At 35.9% G+C, this 18,178-nt stretch overlaps 2 protein-coding genes and 1 pseudogene across 5 annotated transcripts; 1 reads left to right on the top strand and 2 right to left on the bottom strand.

The window, feature by feature from the left end:
* The first annotated feature begins 1,097 nt into the window (after nt 1-1,097).
* LOC147387058 (CBL-interacting protein kinase 32-like) lies at nt 1,098-6,177 on the top strand (annotated as a pseudogene). Its single transcript, XR_015171517.1, has 14 exons — nt 1,098-1,551; nt 1,643-1,705; nt 1,780-1,851; nt 2,787-2,894; nt 3,018-3,098; nt 3,285-3,338; nt 3,424-3,549; nt 3,647-3,736; nt 4,225-4,347; nt 4,430-4,549; nt 4,625-4,738; nt 5,240-5,296; nt 5,699-5,773; nt 5,984-6,177. The product of XR_015171517.1 is annotated as a CBL-interacting protein kinase 32-like (transcript).
* A 1,842-nt stretch (nt 6,178-8,019) lies between these two features.
* Nucleotides 8,020-11,285, bottom strand: LOC147387057 (uncharacterized). Of its 2 annotated transcripts, none has more exons than XR_015171518.1 (7): nt 11,012-11,285; nt 10,865-10,905; nt 9,938-10,101; nt 9,507-9,606; nt 9,193-9,362; nt 8,335-8,919; nt 8,020-8,255 (listed from the first exon to the last, which is right to left on the bottom strand). XR_015171518.1 is itself a non-coding variant. In XM_086421723.1 (7 exons), the coding sequence occupies exons 2-7, from the start codon at nt 11,071-11,073 to the stop codon at nt 8,398-8,400; spliced, it is 1,059 nt and encodes a 352-aa protein (XP_086277849.1). In that variant the 5' UTR covers nt 11,074-11,097; nt 11,213-11,275; the 3' UTR covers nt 8,020-8,397. The 2 variants fall into 2 exon arrangements, 1 of the variants encoding a protein (XP_086277849.1); XM_086421723.1 differs by having other exon boundaries at nt 8,020-8,919; nt 11,012-11,097; nt 11,213-11,275.
* Nucleotides 11,286-13,500: 2,215 nt separating this feature from the next.
* On the bottom strand, nt 13,501-17,464 carry LOC147387056 (E3 ubiquitin-protein ligase At4g11680-like). 2 transcript variants are annotated; one of them, XM_086420494.1, is made up of 4 exons: nt 16,413-17,464; nt 15,373-15,847; nt 14,441-14,822; nt 13,501-14,008 (listed from the first exon to the last, which is right to left on the bottom strand). In XM_086420494.1, exons 1-4 carry the CDS (start codon nt 16,417-16,419, stop codon nt 13,862-13,864), a joined length of 1,011 nt encoding a protein of 336 aa, XP_086276620.1. In that variant the 5' UTR covers nt 16,420-17,464; the 3' UTR covers nt 13,501-13,861. The 2 variants fall into 2 exon arrangements, with proteins under 2 accessions (XP_086276620.1, XP_086276619.1); XM_086420493.1 differs by having other exon boundaries at nt 15,373-17,463.
* Nucleotides 17,465-18,178: the final 714 nt, after the last annotated feature.

The raw sequence follows: 18,178 nt of genomic DNA, 5'->3' as shown, positions 1-18,178 counted from the left end.
CTTCATCAATCAAGACCGTTGGCCAACGTCTGTAATCTTTCAAAGTCATAAAAATAAATGGCCAAGATTGAAGAATATGTAAGCTATTTTATTTATGAGTTACAAGTCGTAAACTAATACTTTCCGTAGAGGCAAAATCTCAGATGTCCTCGATTCTTCGAGATTTATTATTTTTAATATACTCAAAATGATAAAAAATTACACACAAAAATAATCAAAAAGAAGAGAAAGAGAAAAAATAAGAAATAAAATTTATTTATGGGATTTGTCTCAAAATCAAACTACGTCGACAGATTTTAAAGAATCATTATATTATTCTTCAAGTCATTACGAGTTTACAAATCCTAATCTTCTGTCCTTTTCTTTTCTCGTAAGAACCTCTCACTCTTCTACTTAATCGTTCTTCAAATCTTAAAAAATAAAAATAAAAAAATTAAGATTCTCTACAAAATTTATCTTTATCTAGAAATAGATATTTTTTAATAAGGGGCGATTCATGGGTCATATGTAAAAAACATATGAAAAAACAATGATTTTTCAAAATATGGGTTAGAGGTTTTGGATTGAACTGATTTTTTGCGAGAATGGTCATTATGATGAGAAGATCATCCTTACAAAAAATCAATTCAATACTTCTAAATCTATCAAAAGTGATTTATAAATTATTGGCAATAATTTATAAAAAAATCGACGATCCACATTCTAAATCACTTTTAATGGGGTTAAAAATTTTAAATTAGACTGATTTATTTTTTTTCGGATGTCTTTCCATCATAGAGATCATTCTCACAAAAAATCAGCTCAATCCCAAACTTCTAACCAATATTTTGAAATTTTATTAATATTATATTATTTTTACATATAAATTTTTATATGTCGTTCGATCCATTTCTTTTTTTAATGAATTAAAGGACTTTCTATTTTTAGATAAAATTATAAATTTATTCTCAATAAAATCTAATTAAGTACCTATCAATCAATACTTTAAGATATGCATTAATTATCGTGTGATTGATTCTCGCTATTCGTGTTATTTAAGCCACGCGTGGAGTACCCATTTTACCGTCTAAACTTTCCATCTTCGAAACCGAGATTTCCCAACCACTCCAAACCAAACCGACATTTCAATGTCACAATTATCTGAATCTCTTTGTTCTGTTCATGGCTTCTGCAATTCGTCTACGTGAGTTGGTTTTGCAACAATGGCGGTTTTACAATCCACCTGACTCCAGAGACTGATAAAAAGTTCAAAATTTCAAAAAATAATTTCTGGGTTTTTTTTTTTAATATTTCACGTATTAATATTAGAATTGATTTATTTTAAGAAAAAAAATGATTAGTAGAGAGAGTTGTGTTAGTAGTAGTAGTAGTAGTAGTAGTAAGAGTGTAGAAAAACGAGTCAACCGAGTTGGGAAGTACGAGTTGGGGAGAGTGCTTGGAGAAGGATCTTTTGCGAAAGTTTACTTAGCCAGAGATTTGGAGACTGGAGAGAAGAGAGCAATCAAGGTTTTTCACAAGGATCAAGTGGTGAATGATAAGATGACGGAGCAGGTTAGCTTTCTTTCTTCTTTGTTTGCTAATGTGCGCTTGTAGTGATGGGTATTGCAGTATTACTGAAGCTGTAAATTTATTTATTTGTCAGATTAAAAGAGAGATTTCTACTATGAAATTAGTGAGACACCCAAATGTAGTTCATCTTGTTGAGGTATGTTCTTATTATTTTTTTTAATTATTTAATTTTTGGTTTTATGAATTTATTTATGTTATTTTGTGTTAAAGGTGATGGCAAGCAAGAAGAAGATTTACTTTGTATTGGAATATGTGAGAGGAGGGGAACTCTTCACCAAAGTTGTAAGTTAGTTATTGGCATTTTATTGGGAGGTCCTCCAAAATGTACTTTGTTTATTCAAGAAATTTATTCTCATGTGTTTTCTTGTGATCCTATATTTTTTTTTTTTTTCTCAATATGTCAAATACCCATTGATGATAACTTTGATCACATATATGCTACATTAAATTTAGGTGCATAATTTTTTTTTTACATGAAAGTACTCGACTTGGAAAAAGGGGTAAATTCGACGGACCTTAGCGTTAAATTTACCCATTTTTTCATGTAGTGTAATTTTCCATTAATTAGTTGCATATATCCACACACACACACACACACAAAAAAAAAAACTGACTTGTGTAGTATCCCTTTTACACTACACTGCCGGTCCCAACCTCAAATTAAGGAGGAAGGTAGTGTCAAGTTGGCAGCTGGTGTGAAATTTTGCCACACCCTGACATGAATCCGGATCGTACATTTCATGTGGAAGCAGATATGAAAATCAAGGGGTTGTCCTAGTGGCAAGCTGAGCCTTTATAAGCTCCTCATGAAGGGTAGGTCAAGTGTTTGAAACCCTAGGAAGCAATGAATTCCTTGGGGCCATTCTCCAGGGTCTGGTTGACCCTCGTCTCAACCAATTGCACGTAGGACTTTTTGAGAGGGCGTTGCGTGTGACTGTGAGATTAGTCTCACCCGAAGGGTGGGGATACCCACGATAAGGGAAAAAAGGTGAAAGCTGATATGAACTCACTCTCAATGCCATAAGACTTGGCTTTGAACAGAGTGGAATGTGGGAACAATATTTTGTTACCAGACCCCAAATCTTTGGGATAAGGCTTTGTTGTTGTTGTTGAAAGCGAGAACCTGACAAAACATTATAAACTAATAGACTCTGAATTTGTGATACATTTTATGATTTAGTTCATTGTTAGTGAGGAGCAGTTTTGGGGAGATGCAGGTCAAGCAGGGGAAACTAGGAGAAGAAGAGGCAAGGAAATACTTCCAACAGCTTATCAATGCCGTCGATTATTGCCATCGAAAAGGAGTTTACCATAGAGATTTGAAGGTTTGCTTATATCACATATTTTGATGTTTTTATTTTTTATTTAATATTTAATATTATTTCAAAGTTTTTCATTTTTTTTCCTGAAAAAATTAACCCACATAGTAATTTTATTTTATATTTTAGTTGGAGAACCTCCTACTTGATGAAGAAGGAAATTTGAAGATCTCTGATTTTGGGCTAAGCGCTTTGTCACACCAAATAAGGGTATCTATCTTTCAACACTATTAAAATGAAGTAGAAATCTTTTTTTGTTCTTGGCACAGAGTAAATATTTTGCATGCAATGTACCTCCTTTGTGGATTTTAGAAGAATTTATATATAAAATCCGTGAATCAGCGTAAATCAGAATTTTGATCTTAAAAGTAGATTGACATGATTGTTAATGATCAGGAAGACGGGCTATTGCATACAGCTTGTGGGACACCGAATTATGTGGCTCCAGAGGTATTTTATGCTCTTTAACATTGTCTTATGTTTTAGTTAATGAGAACAAGCAGGATAATTACTTCTGTTTGTGTTGATTAAACAGGTAATCGTTGACAAGGGATACGATGGAACCAAGGCTGATCTGTGGTCTTGTGGGGTTGTTCTTTTTGTTCTATTGGCCGGTTATCTACCATTCGATGAGCCTAATCTCATGAATCTCTATAAGAAGGTGAGATATATTGTCAAGTCTGATATAGTACTTGGTTTTGTTGGATGTTTGTGGTTCAATAACTTTTGGATCTTTGGCGGTGTTGTGTTAATTTCAGATATACAAAGCGGACTTCACCTGTCCTGATTGGTTTTCATCAGCCTCCCGGAGATTGATTATTAAAATTCTCGAGCCAAATCCCAAGCAAGTATACTTCTTCCTTTTCTTTTCTTTTCTTTTCTTTTTCTTTGTCTTTTTTCTTATCGACATGGATCTATATGAGACCTCGAGAGCACAATGTCATGCGATGTACCATGCTAGGGACGGTGGAGGTTCTATAGTGCACATTAAGTGGTGTTGGACGGTTGGACCACCATGTCCAACATCAGAGTCCTCGAGAGCACAATGTCATGCGATGTACCATGTTAGTGACGTTGGAGGTTCTATAGTGCACATTAAGGGATGTTGGACCACCATGTCCAACATCTAACTCCCCGTTTATGTTGCATTTGTTTCTGGGCCATTGTCATATGTTCGTGACAATGCAAATGGTTACGATCATCTAGGAGCTTTAAATTCCATGTTGGACCTATTATACGATTGATCCTTATTGCCCTTCGTGTGTTTTATGTTTTCTCCACAACACACACAACATTATATTCTTTGTTCTAATCACGATTGCTTTCTTTCTCGAAGAGGATCACCATACCCTATATATTGGAGTGCTCATGGTTCAAGAAGGGTTACAAGCCTGCCAAATTTGCAGAGCAGAAGGATGTGGATACAAGTGATATTGATTTACTATTTTGTTATTCAAATGTGAGTATTAATTGGTTTTGTTCGACTGTTCCTTTTGGATATAAAAATAGTGGGTTCTCACATTTTTGTCGGGGGGTGTCAGGATCATATATGGTCCAAACAGAAGGAAACAAAAGATCCGAAGCCATTGGTCTTGAATGCCTTTGATATCATCTCACTATCTGAAGGACTTAATCTCTCTGGACTTTTTGAAAATGAAAAGGTGTGGTTTTATAATCAGATTGACTTGAATTCCAATGGTATTGCTTTCAAATATATAATTTTCTACTTGTTTTAGGGTATAAGGAGAGAGATGAGGTTCGCACTAAGATGCTCGGCATCTGAAATCATGGAAAAGATGGAAGAAAGTGCAAAGCCAATGGGTTTTAGTGTCAGAAGGCGCGATTACAAGGTGAGTGCTCAAGTTATTACAGAAGAGAATCTGAAACCTTTCTTCTTCTTTTTTTTAATAAAATGGCATGAGCATTGTTTTTTGTTTAACTCAACACTCCCCCTCACCCATAAGGGTGGAAAGATTCGAATCCACGACCTATACAAATCTAGTGCTCTGATACCATGATAAGTTTGGGGTCCAACTCAAAACCAATTGGCAATTAGTGTCTGACGAGGGTCAACAGCATGGGCATCAATCCTGTCTTTTTGTTTTTTTGCTTATCGTGGGTGGGTTTCCCCTCCCTTCAGCTGAGACAAATCGTACGGGCATACTAATCATTTGACCTTCTATCGACACATATAAGCATCATAAGTAGAGTGATTAGTCTACTTATGATGCTAATGTCAGTGACATTTATATGCTTAACGATTAAATTAGATGAGGCTTGTAAGTTTTTCTTCACTTGTGCCCTGTATCATAGCTAATTTGATTCTTTATGCTTTGATGAGGTTTTAAAAGATGATGCTAGAAGGAAGTGATGCGGGTTGGAAAGGGCATCTCTCTATATCAGCAGAGGTGGGTCGAGGTTCTTATTATTAGAAAAATATTTGAGAAAAATTGCAAGAACCTCCCTACTGAGAAATGGTTCAAAATTCATAAACTCCCTACCAGATTTCAGGTAACAGTCCGTAAATAAAGTGATAATTTTTATCTGTTCTTTATAATCAAAGATTAATTTCTCAGTTATAATGCTAAAAAAATAAATGTTTCAGAACTGTTCTAAATTTGAGTCTATTTAAATTGATTCATGGACATTGGCTTATATTACTCCCAAACATTATACATTCTACTTTGTGTTTTTCTGTGGCTTCTTGTCAATCATGAAAAAATAGCCCAATTTCTTTCAAAACGTTTATATGGAAAATAAGCCTCGATTGAGTTCTTTCTCACTGATAAGGTTGAATGATATATCTCTAGGTCTTTGAGGTCTCACCTTCACTATCAGTAGTTGAAATGAAGAAAGCTGGGGGTGACACACACGAGTTCGACAAGGTATGTCATGCTCTCTCTCTCTCTCTCTCTCTCTCTCTCTCTCTCTCTCTTTATTCGTTGTGATCACAAGCAGTTTCAGTTAAAGAATGATTCCACTTGTACAAATGAAGAAATAATTGATGGAGGTGAAGGTGGAGGTGATCCTCTCTCAATATCTTTTTTATTTTTTAAATGTTATATTTAACGATTCCCATTTGACATTACATGCAGTTCTACCAGAACTATTTTGCCATCTTGAAAAATAATTTGGCGTGCACAAGTCAAGATTATGGATCAAGCAACTCGATGATTGGTACGTGGAGGCGGCGGTGCTTATTGGATTGACTCATCCTTTTTTTTTTTTTTTGGTTCTGCCCATTATATATGATTATGGAAAACTTGTTCAATATATAGCGAAGTTTTTAGGGAGAATAATAATAATGAGAGAACTACCGATGAAAAAAAATAATAATAATGAGAGAACTTGATCGATCATAAGTGTTCTACCCCAAAATTTGGATCCCACAAATGCCTGCACATTTACATTTAAACTTGAAGCAATCGGATACATTTGTTTAAAAAAAGAAAATCAATAAAATTGCAATCCACGACCCCCATCATTTTTCAAACTTTTTACTGTGTAATCTTCAAAAGTCCCTTCAATTAATATTATATAAATTACTAATAAGTGAGATGGTCGGATGAGGAAAGCTGTATGTATGGTTTTCGATCTTTTGTGCCGTTCATTGGTTAAATTTCAATGTGAAGATCACAAAATGTTCTTAAGAATATAAACAGTTTATACCTCAAATTAATGTAACAAAGTTGTGGATCAAATTATTGATCTTTACATTGTAATTATGTGGTTGGATCATGTTGACAAAGGTCTTGGAGAACAGATTATGGTACAACCCAAACAAAATACAAAATACAAAAATACAAAAAAAAAAAAAAAGCTTAGTACTTGTGGGGCAAATGGTTGCATTAACATTATTTTTGAGAGCATTACAAAGTTGACGAATAAATTACAAAATGTACATTGATCTGACCAATTAAGTACGTCCAGCTTTCACCCAAATCCAACGAAACTGCCTGAACCACCACAATAGGGCCACAGCCTCGTAATTATCTCCACCTTTTGATCAAGCTGACCCATGGGGTCTCTAACATGGCCCATAAGTTACCAGAAACATTCATAGTACTTAATCACCCCCAACTCATCCATTGTTTTAAATCTCACCCAAGACTGAGACAACTTGTACAATTCATCTCGGTATCATCACCAAGAAGATGGGTTGACAAATCGTCTCAAACCTGAAGTGTTTATCAAAAGTCAGTATCATGTCATTGTTGAATGAGACGCCTTGAATCAATCGGACAACTTGGTCTCTTTCATGGACGAGATAAGATGTCAAAACGTGTTTTAAAACCATGACCTCAACACACATACATCAAAAGGCTACCTTGCTTGAAAATAAAGCATAATCCAAAGAAAGTGGGATTCCCAATCACATAAAGCACGGATGCCTTGAGCTTGAAATCAGTCCATTCGATTCCCTTCCCCCAATGGAATTTTTTGACATACATCAAGCCACGTTACTGCAATTACACAATACTCAATGAATAGGATTGGGTTGAGATTTCTCAGGTCTTTGTTTAGAATACACAAGTTGTTCACCAACCAAATGGAATACAAAGGCCATAAATAAATAAATAAACAAAACTGACCAAAGCAATGTCAACAACTCTACCATATCAACAGCTCCATCCCTGTTGGGCATTCCTCAGGAAACATTGCTCAACCCTGAATGGACTCGTTTGTTTTACTGAAGACTACCCTTTTCACTTTCTTAAAGATCCAAAATATTTAACAGGAAAAATAAATTGAGATGGTAAAATTTTTTTGTTGAAGGCATTCAATAGCTTTGTCAAAGACGAAGAAAATGCCTAATGCTCGGACACTTCCAGGACCGAAGTGTGGATAAGGGATGCCAAAACCAGCAAAATTGGGATAATTAGAAGTCTTTCCAAATCAAAAAAATTAAGTAAAAGCTTCCGTAAATAATCAGGGGAAAGAAATGGCTTCTCAACCTTTCCTGAATCTATGACTTGAAGGTAGGAGCTTCTTATCGATAAAGAAAGAAAAAAAGAAAGGAGCTTCTTCAACCTAACGAATAAAATACAGTTTGGACTTCCCTCACATAAATCAGAATTCCAAATCCTTTGATCACTAACATAAAAGCAGAAAGAAAAAAAATCCTGGCCAATTCTAACCAAAGTGGAGATTCTCTCTAGATCAGACTAGTGTATTAATAATAAAAAATTCTAAATGTCTAAATCACAGTGCTCAAGTCTACATAACACACTAAACACAAATTCACGAAACACTAAATAGAAAAAAGATCTAGTATCTAGGCCAAGCCTTACAATAAGTAATTAACTATCTAGTAGTTCTTCTGGATGTCTAGACCTCCTCACTTGTGTAAAAGCATTTCTAGCACACCTGCAAACAAGAATCTATTGAAACACATAGAGAGTTTGAGCTGGAAAACTAGATGAGCCTGTGGGGGTGTGGGGACGACCTTCTAAGCAATAGTGATGTCCTGCATCAAATAGTTTAAGCAACTGCAACATCATGCATCTTTCTACCTTGCGTAAGGATGGTATCGACTACTCCCACTATAACCTGCCCTACTTCCATACAAACCGCTTGCTCCACCATAACTGGCACTGGGGCCAGAATCATAAGCACCACCGTACCCTGAACCATAACTTCCATAGCCCTCACCTCCTCGACCATAAACACCTAATCCACTTCCACCATACCCCCCACCAAAACCCCCACCGCCATAAGGACCAAGACGACTAGAATAGCCAAAAGAAGATTCTCCCCGGAAACCACCTAGGCCACTACCACCAAAACCCCCATAACCAGCACTAAATTCACTGCCACCGCCTCCATACCCACCGTAACCACCAAGCCTACTGCCAAGACCTCCTGGTGTCCTAAAGGGAGCAGGACCAAATCCACTGCCACCAAAACCATTATAAGAGTCTCCAAACCCACCAAGACCATCACCAAAAGAATGTGCCCTAGATTCACTACCAAATGCAGGTGCAGGTGGTGGGTTTGAGGATTTCTTTGGTTCAGCCTTCTTGACTTCCACCTACAACAAAGCAAGTTAGTTAACCTAGGTTCTTGAACCTGTAAATTATCTCAAGAGACCTAACTTGGGATGATCTATTATACCTTTAATGATATCTATGTATAATATATAAATTTTTATTTTTTTGGGGGAAAAAAAAGGTACTTGGCCTGAATAGAATATAGAACAACAGTAAGCAATGTTACTGAATACCTCAATAATGTGTACCATCAAAAGAATAATAATTAAAACCTGTATCTGTGCTAGTTTTTTGGGCATATGCACTAAACTTACCTGGGTACCTGCCATATCAATCATATTTCCTTTGACTAACATATCATCTACAGCTTGTTCACTGTCAAAAATTATAAAACCAAAGCCTCGAGAGCGGTTGGTTGCATGATCACGTATTATCTGGTGATCCACCACGTTCCCATACTTCGAGAAGAAATTCTTGAACTCATCTGATTAGTTCAACACACAAGTAAATAATAAGATCAATTTTATAATATATAAAAAAAACAAAAAAGAAGAAAAAGTGGCAAGCTAATCCAAAATTTTATTCCAAGTTACACTCGAAAGATGAATTGTTAATTAAAAAACCATACCTTCGGTGACTATTGGTGGTATCCCACCAACAAAGATCTTCTTTGTTTTAAAATCCTTAGATTGTACAGAGCCTTTTGGAATGGTTCTTTTTATTTCAACCTAGCAGATCCAAAATCAATTTTATAGGTCAGGAATCAAACTCTCCGGAGTTTAAATCCAAAGGTGAATAGTTAAGCGTTTAAATTCAGTTCAACACTAAATTTAATAGGAAAGATAAACACCCAACAATTTTATACAAAAACTGTCCGGTCAAAGAAATCACAGATCATCCCATTTAGAGATACAAAGCAAAGTAACTAATTATAACCAATGACACAGTCTATCGCCAATTCAAATGAAAACCCCACTAAATATATCAGAACAAATATGTTAAAAAATAACTACAATCTATCACCAATTAAAATTACAAAACCGTTGAAGGACTACTTACTTGTTTTCCATTGATTACGTGTGTTTCTTCGATAACTTTGTCTACAACTGATGGGTCAGCATAGGTGATAAATCCGAATCCCCTTGGGTGCCCCGTAAATCGATCTTTCATTATGACGGAATCCGTTATCTCCCCATATTTTCCAAAGTACTTTGTGAATGTAGCTAATTTCATCCCCACAGTAACAAAGAATAACAAAAATCAGGTATTAAAGAAAACCCATCATAATATATATATATATATATATATATATATATATATATATATATATAGGATGGCGTTATTACGACCCCTATTACGACTCATATTGCGACACACTGTTTGTCTTAGATGGGCAAAAATGTTAGGAATGGGCTGATTTTTTGTGAGGATGATCTCTGTGATGAGGGGATCATCCTGACAAAAAATCATCCCATTCCAAAACTTCTAACCCCATCAAAATTGATTTACAAAAATTGGACGGTCTAAAATTTTTCAAACTTGTAAACATGGGGCTAGAAGTTTCATAATGAGCTGATTTTTGGCAAGGATGATCTCCTCACCATAGAGATCATCCTCACAAAAAATCAGCCCATTCCAAACATTTTTGCCCATAAGACAAAACGGTGTGTCGCAATGTGAGTCGTAATAGGGGTATACGGAACCCGACCCATATATATATATAAACACACAAATAACAAAACCCGTAAAATCTTTAGAAAAAAAATGACTTTTTAGCGAATTATAACAATATTAAACCCAACCCTAGATAATAAAATCGGAATCAAACAAAGGCCCACTAAATAGATCACAATTCACAAGAACAGAGAGAAAATTAAAACAGTTCTTCAATTAATCTTGATCTAGTACTCCATCCAAACAGATCCGATAAAAACTATAGGACCTAAGCTAAAGTGAAATTGAAAAAATAAAAAATAAAAAACTCACGTAAGGTCGTATCTTTAGCTAGTCCTCCGATAAAAATCTTCCTGAGATCGCGAAACAACAAACAAAACAAATTTAACAAAAACCAAAACAGATTAACAGAACGTAAATATGAAGAAAAATAAAGAACCCTAGAGATGAGAAACGAACCCAGGACTCGCTCCCTCTCCCTCGGAGGGCTTCGAATAGTTTTCCTTCGATTTCGAACCCATCAGATTCAGATACCAACTAGAGATCTGTTACAGAAGATTTGTAGAAACAAATAATGGAAACGAAGTTAAGCGATCAATGAAAATAGGGTTTCTAATGAGACGAGAGATCGCAAATAAGGAATTAGGGTTTGGATTCGGCCTTGGGAGATTCAACAACAATGGGAAATAGGAGACGAAAAGTGGTCGCGTCGTTCTTACTTCTTAGGATTTAGGAAGCTTATCGAGAGAGGGAAAGCAACAAGCAAGTCCTCACGGAACTTGGTAATTTAAATATACCCCCTCTGTGTTTCCAAACTTAAGACATACCCTTTGACCATGGTCTTCTTGGAAAGACTAAGAGATGTTGTTACCAATTAGTTTTGTGATTTGAGTGAGAACGATTTTAAGATGCTCTGTACCTTCAAGATTTGTTTGATCATTTGATTTAATAACGTTCTTTCGGGCCATCAAGAAAAAAAATCATTGGAAATGGTCTAGAAAAAACATTCAACATTTTAGTATAGTCCCACATCACCTAGGTACTTGGGTTGTGCAATGTATAAAGCGGGAGCAACCCTCACCTTGCAAGCCCATTTTCAAAGATGAGTTAAGCCCATGGGTTTTAACATGGTATTAAAGCAAGATGTACCTCAGGGATGGATAGAGTTAGTATCTCTAGCCTTGTATGGAGGGGGAGAGTCGAGTGTCTCAAGTCTTGGCGTTGAAGGGGAGTGTTAGCATAGTCCCAGATCGCTTGGGTACTCGGTTGTGTGATGTATAAAGTGTGGACAACCCTCTCCCTGCAAGCCGATTTTTAAGGATGAGTTAAACCCATGGATTTTAACATAATATCAAAGCGGGTATACCTCAAGGATGGGTAGGGTTAGCATCTCCAGCCTTGTGTGGAGGGGGAGAGTCAAGTGTCTCCAGCCTTGGCGCTGAGGGAGACTGTTAGCATAGTCTCACATCGCATGGGTACTCGAGTTGTGAAATGTGTAAAGCAGGGGCAACCCTCTCCTTACAAGCAGATTTTCAAGGATAAGTTAGGCCCATGGGCTTTAACACAACACAATTAAGCACAACCCTCGATTAGAAGAAATCACCAACTTGAAGGTTCTAAAAGAATGAGAGGAAAATTGAAAAGAATGAGATTGAATATAGTAAAGAAACAAAGGTTAACTCATTTAATGACAAAAAACTTGGTTGTGGACAAAGTAGAATTGAGGACGATAAGATTCATTTAATTGATCCACAATCTTTGGGAAGGCTTTGTTATTGTTGTTGTAATATTGATGTACATCGTGCTAGTCTCTTCAAAGGATAGAGTGATCATTCTGCCCTTAAGATTTTCGAAACATTAACGCCAGTTTGAGAAATTTTTGCTATTCAAGCCTTCATCTAGCTCTCTATTATCTCTCTAATTCTTGTTCACAAGTCCTTGTTGGAAATCTCATTTGAGTAGGAATATTGCTTTGTAAACCCAATCACATCGATGAATTTGTGCTTCTCACACATACAACAATGGGTCCTATTACATCGCTAGTCTCTTAAACATTCTAAATAAGCAAGACATTAGTTTTGTCTAGAAATAAGACTAGATCATCCAATCAGAATGATATTGTGCTTGAGGTAACTCCTGAGAGACATCAAATGGTGGGTTCAGAGTTCAGACTCACTACAACCAAGCATCTTTACTTTGTGTCCAACTAGCAAATGTATGCCTTGGTCCTTGGCACACAGTTTTGCACCATCAATCCAAGATCTTTCTGACATATTTCTTGACAGACTCCACACCAAATTGACCTAATTGAGGATTTTTGCCACTTTATTTCAATGTTTTTCAACAAGGACTTGAATCCCCGTGTTTTTTCAACCACGATCTTGGTTCCGACAATTCATGGAGTCAAAGACCAAAACAGTGCTTCATGTGGCAAGGTTCATGTGACCAACACTTATCGTTGTTAGTTGTTAGTGATTTCGAATTGAACTGGCTTGCTATGTATTAGATCAATTCTCTATTTTTAAATGTGTATGCTCACATGCAACCAATGATCGATGTGCACGCTTATGCGCTTAAGACCTTATCTGCACCCCTTCAAGACATAAAGGTAAGTAGACCCTTGATTTTTATTAAGAATAATGATTTTCTGACGCCCCCGACATGGCATGTGCTAGAACCATAGGTTTTTTCCTTGGGATACATAACTGCACATATTTATGGGGATGTACGGTTGTGTATCCCAAGGGAAAAAATCTTTGGTTCTAGCCCATGCCACGTCTGGGGGCGTGTATCAGAGGGGGCGTTAGAAAATCACGTCTCTTTTATTAAGCTAAGCATTGTTCCTTAAAAATATCCTCTTTTAGACCACAAATATAAGAATTTTTCAAGAGTTATATTTTCTTACAACAGTCAGAATAAAAGAGAAAAATATATTATTGAGACAAAAATCCATAAAATAAAATATCACTCAACAAGAATAAGTACAATTGTGTTCAACAAGTATTCTTGTCTCTTGTATTGTATTTTGCATTCTTTTCTATGAATAAAAGAGAACAAACATATACAAAGCATACGGGTCTCCTAAAAAGATAAAGAGTGATCTTTCTGCCCTTAGGATTTTTCTATCCTAAAGAACAAGGGAAGAATTTTTCATTTTTCAGTTAAAGGAAAATAAACTCGAAAATAGAGTTTCGGTTACTGGTGGGCTCAACTATACAAGAAATAAAACCACTCAAATAACCTTGTAATTACACACTTTATCTACCATATTAAGAAATTTTTGCTCTTTGGCCTTCATCTTCATCTTTATTATCTCTCTAGTTCATGTTTGCAAAGCGGACAACAAGATATAATTCTGAGCCACTGATCGACACACTTTAGATGAAACAGATGTGCACAAGGTAGTTGTCTCAACTCTTCCTTGTCTCTATATTTGGCTAAACAAATACAGCATTCCTGGCAATCCAACAAGGAGAAACACACACAAAAAGAAACCCGTTACTTCTTTAAAGACACTTATAATAAGTATTCCTAATTTGTTCTATTTTTATTGAGTAATGATTTTCTGACTCCCCCACATAGCATATTCAAAATACTCTACTGATGTGGCATGTGGTAGAACCATAGATCTTTTTTCCTCGGGATATACAACTGCACATATTAATGTGGATGCGCAGATGTGTATCCCACGGCATAAAACCTATGGTTCTAGCACATGCCACATCAGGAGAGTATTTTGAGTATGACACATGGGGGAGTCCGATTATCACGACTCCTTTTTATTTCCTTATTATCTTCTCAAGAAACAAAATCTTGATTGAAGTCATTAACCAAGGAGCATATTTGATGTTTGTGAGCATACATGGTTATGGACAAAGAAGAGCTTACTGAATTTTCATTTTCTCTGTCTGACTTGCACTCAGCATCATCGCCAACCTCTAAATCGATCTCAACTTCTTTGTATCTCCAGCTGGGTAGCATTGAAATCTGATCGTCGGATGCTCCTCTATCAAATGAACCCATGTTCATGTTGTATCCGAGGAGGTTACTGATCAACGGCACACAACAACATAGCAATAGAAACAATAGGAATGGAAAAGAGTAGCTGAGAGCATTCCAAGCGATTAGGGAGATGCAGAGTACATGCAGCTTAGGAGCTCGATTGAAAGATCCAAAACGAGAATCAAAGACCCAAACGTTACCCATCACAAACCATATTGCAAAGAACAGCTCCAGAAAAGTCCTTGATTTGTTCATTAAATGTGAGCTCCTGTGTATAGATAATATTGATTAGGAATCACCAAAGACTAAAAGAGTTCTGTCCAGCATCACTATATGAAATATTGATAATGTATGTTTCCAATGAGAATGATGAAGAGAGAGACGCGGACCACTCGGCATGTTTTTTATGATCTTGAGCTTCATAAAAGAAAACGTGGAATTATACCCATCGTCGATTTGAGATTGAACGGGAAATCATTCATGTATGCTTTAATTGATGAAGTCACAATCCTGAACGGTGTCCCATTCCTATAGTAACAGACAAGGTCTATGTGGCACGTTTTGGTTGATTTCAAACACCTAGGACTGTGTGCACGGCTTGTTTAAGAACCGATGTGTTATATGCACCAACCAAAACTTGCCCCCATAGGCACCATTCCTGTTCTATAGGAGTGGAACACCGTTCTGGATCCTAATTCTAATTAATGATGATGAACCTAAGAATTACTAGGAGGCGTTGTCATCACCTGTTTCTAAAGAATGGATAACTGCTATGCAAGATGAAATTAATTCCATGACAAAGAACCAAGTTTGAGTACCTGGATTCTTCGTTGCTCCTTTCTTGTTGTACATCAGAGAGACGAAAAGTGTTTCCTTGGGTCACATAACGATGCCGATAGCGCCAATATAGGAGAGGAAAACTTAGGAGGCACCCAAGGTCATACCCGGCAATCCATATTCTAAGAGGCCAAACAGGCTTTTCCTCTTTTGAGATCGATAGAGTGAATGTAATGATGCTTATTTGAAAAATCAAAACTATAAACTCCAACGCAATCCAACTACCAGAATTAAAAGGATTTGATCCGAGGTCGGATCTTGAACCATTCTGATAATGGAACACCCTTCGCAGGAAACTAAACCACCTTGCTCTTGATATCCTCATCGCAGTTCTTATCAAGAACGTTGAAGGGTGTGTCCGGGTTGACCCATTTCGGACACCCATGGCCATATGATCTTCTCCGGATAGAGATCTTGACGAAAATGAAACTGGAATACCAGAGCTATACATCGAGTCTGGCGGAAAATAGTAACGAGTATTCATTTGGGATTATAGTAAAAATAATAATGAATTAAGGTTTAAGGATTAAAGGTCAAGTATGAACTGTTGGAAACATGAGAAATCAATTCAGCTATGGAGATAATCAAGAACAAGGATTTCAACTGTTTAATAGATTTATCAGATATTGGGAAAGTGGCAAAAATTCAATTGGAAATAGATGGTCAATTGGATTAAAGACTCTATTTTTAGATAGAAACACTTGGTTAATGAGTTACTCCTCTAAAAACCACAATTCTTAACTGCCAAATTCTCGTCTTTCAAACTCAAAAAACTACTTAAATCACAAATATAAATTAATTTCCCATAAACTCAAAAGTAAAATAATTGCCCAAAACCTCTTTCTTTTTCTTTTTCTTTTTTTCCAAATGAAGAGGTACAAGCGGTATCTCCGATGCAGATCACGTTAATATCGATAAAACCCAAAATTTCAAAAACATCAATTTTAAGAGAAATTCTACAGAATTGAACAACAAACATACTTCTTGGATGAAAAATTAAAATGGGTTGTCATCGACTTACCACACATTATGATCAGAACTCACCAAAAGTGAAATATAAATATGGGATTGAGTTGCAGAAGTAGAAGAACAATAACAGCAACAACAAGAAGAAAGGGTGTTGAAGAAGGAAAGCAGATGAGGTTTGGGTGTTGAGATGGTGACCAAGAATCAAACAGCTTTGCTTCTTTACAAAGGGAATGATGGAAAACTAACCGTTGGCCTAACTTCTCTCTGTTTTGTTCATTAAAGAAGCAAAAGGAGGAGCTCTTAAAGCTGAGAGCAATGGTTCTTCAACCACAAATCAAGTCAAATCTTTCTCTCTCACACACACACAGAATAATTAAGATATAAGCAATTGAAATTTTGTTATAAACGGCAAGATTTTCCCCCTAATTTAATGGAAAAAAATATTATTTTTATTTTTATTTTTGAATTTTGGCGGGTCCGGAAGTTATGACGTTATAAGGAGTGAGGGTGGTTAAGCAACTAAACTGGCTGGTCGTGTTACTTGGGATTACCCTCCGTTTTGTAGTGAATAACAAAAATGCCCTTAATTGTTGTCTCTCGAATATCGAGCATAGCCACAAAATTCTCCGAAAAAATAATATTTTTAGAAGAGTCATCATAATCTGATTACCCCACATGACAATCACAGTCGACTACCTAACATGACAAGTTCGAAAATCGTGTACACCTTTCCCTCGACATACATTTTTTATGGGAAAGTATAATTGTGTATATTGAGGAGCATAGATCTACGATTTTCGAGTTTGTCACGTTAGGATAGTCGATTGAATTTGTCACGTGGGGTAGTCAGATTATCACCATTCTTTTTAAAATTATGATAATCTGACTACCCCGTGTGGTAAATTCAATTGACTACTCTAAGTTTGGGGACTGTAGCTCTGCGTTCCTTGGGATACATGGCTGCACTTCTCTATTAAAAAAAGTGTATCTTGAGAAAACCATGTATCTCGAGGAGCACAAATCTACATTTCCCGAACTTATCACATCAAATAGTCGATTGAATATGTCACGTGGGATAGTTAGATTATCACAAATCATATTTTTTGCCTTTAGTATTGAAATTTTGTCTTCTTTAACATTCAAATCTCAAGAACAATCAGAATTTGTGAAGAGATTGAAAATGATGGATTTTTGTGAGAAATACAAGAGCATTATTTGTCTATTCCTGAAAATTTTCCAATTTTTTAACGAAACTTTCACTTATTTATTTGGAGTGCTGATTTTTCTAACTCAATCTTACAAAATAACTCACTGACGTGGCATGCACAAAAATCATGGATTTTATCCCCCGAGATACACAACTGCACATGTTTATGGGGATTTACAATTGTGTATCCTCAGGGAAAAAATCCACGGTTCTTGGACATACCACGTCATTGAGTTATATTATGTTAGAGTTGAGTTAGAAAATCATTATACATATATTTAAATTAATTCAAAAAATGTTCAAATCTTTTTTTTTTTTTTTCCTTTTTTTTTCAAGGTCAGCTGAGATTAGACCAAACCCATGATGGTGAGAAGTTACACTAACACTGCCAAATTAATAAAATAAAATATTTAAATGATAAAATAAAGTCATTTTCATTTGAAATATGTATAAGGTGGTTTGACTTTAATTATAAATTATTCATTAATTTGCAAAGTTGATGATTTTAAACTAAGGAGAAGAAGACCCAAAAGAACGTATAGAGAATAATTATATGTAGACATCCCATTACAAAAATTTAACTAATTAATATCTGTTCATGAATTAAAATT

Source organism: Akebia trifoliata, chromosome 13 (assembly GCF_017979445.1).
Source record: "Akebia trifoliata isolate Shusen 1 chromosome 13, ASM1797944v1, whole genome shotgun sequence".
Lineage (NCBI taxonomy): Eukaryota > Viridiplantae > Streptophyta > Magnoliopsida > Ranunculales > Lardizabalaceae > Akebia > Akebia trifoliata.
Note: the sequence above shows the minus strand (reverse complement) of the source record. Positions and strands in the feature narration are given on the sequence as shown.

Coding starts and splice junctions, on each gene's coding strand:
- LOC147387056 (XM_086420493.1), bottom strand. CDS start 15,875: ATGAATACTCGTTACTATTTTCCGCCAGACTCGATGTATAGCTCTGGT. Junction 14,823..15,372: donor AGGAGCAACGAAGAATCCAG/GTACTCAAACTT, acceptor ATCTATACACAG/GAGCTCACATTTAATGAACA. Junction 14,009..14,440: donor ACAGAGAAAATGAAAATTCA/GTAAGCTCTTCT, acceptor TTGGATTGCCAG/GAATGCTGTATTTGTTTAGC.
- LOC147387057 (XM_086421723.1), bottom strand. CDS start 11,073: ATGGGTTCGAAATCGAAGGAAAACTATTCGAAGCCCTCCGAGGGAGAG. Junction 9,607..9,937: donor ACGTAATCAATGGAAAACAA/GTAAGTAGTCCT, acceptor TGGATCTGCTAG/GTTGAAATAAAAAGAACCAT. Junction 9,363..9,506: donor ACCACCAATAGTCACCGAAG/GTATGGTTTTTT, acceptor TGAACTAATCAG/ATGAGTTCAAGAATTTCTTC.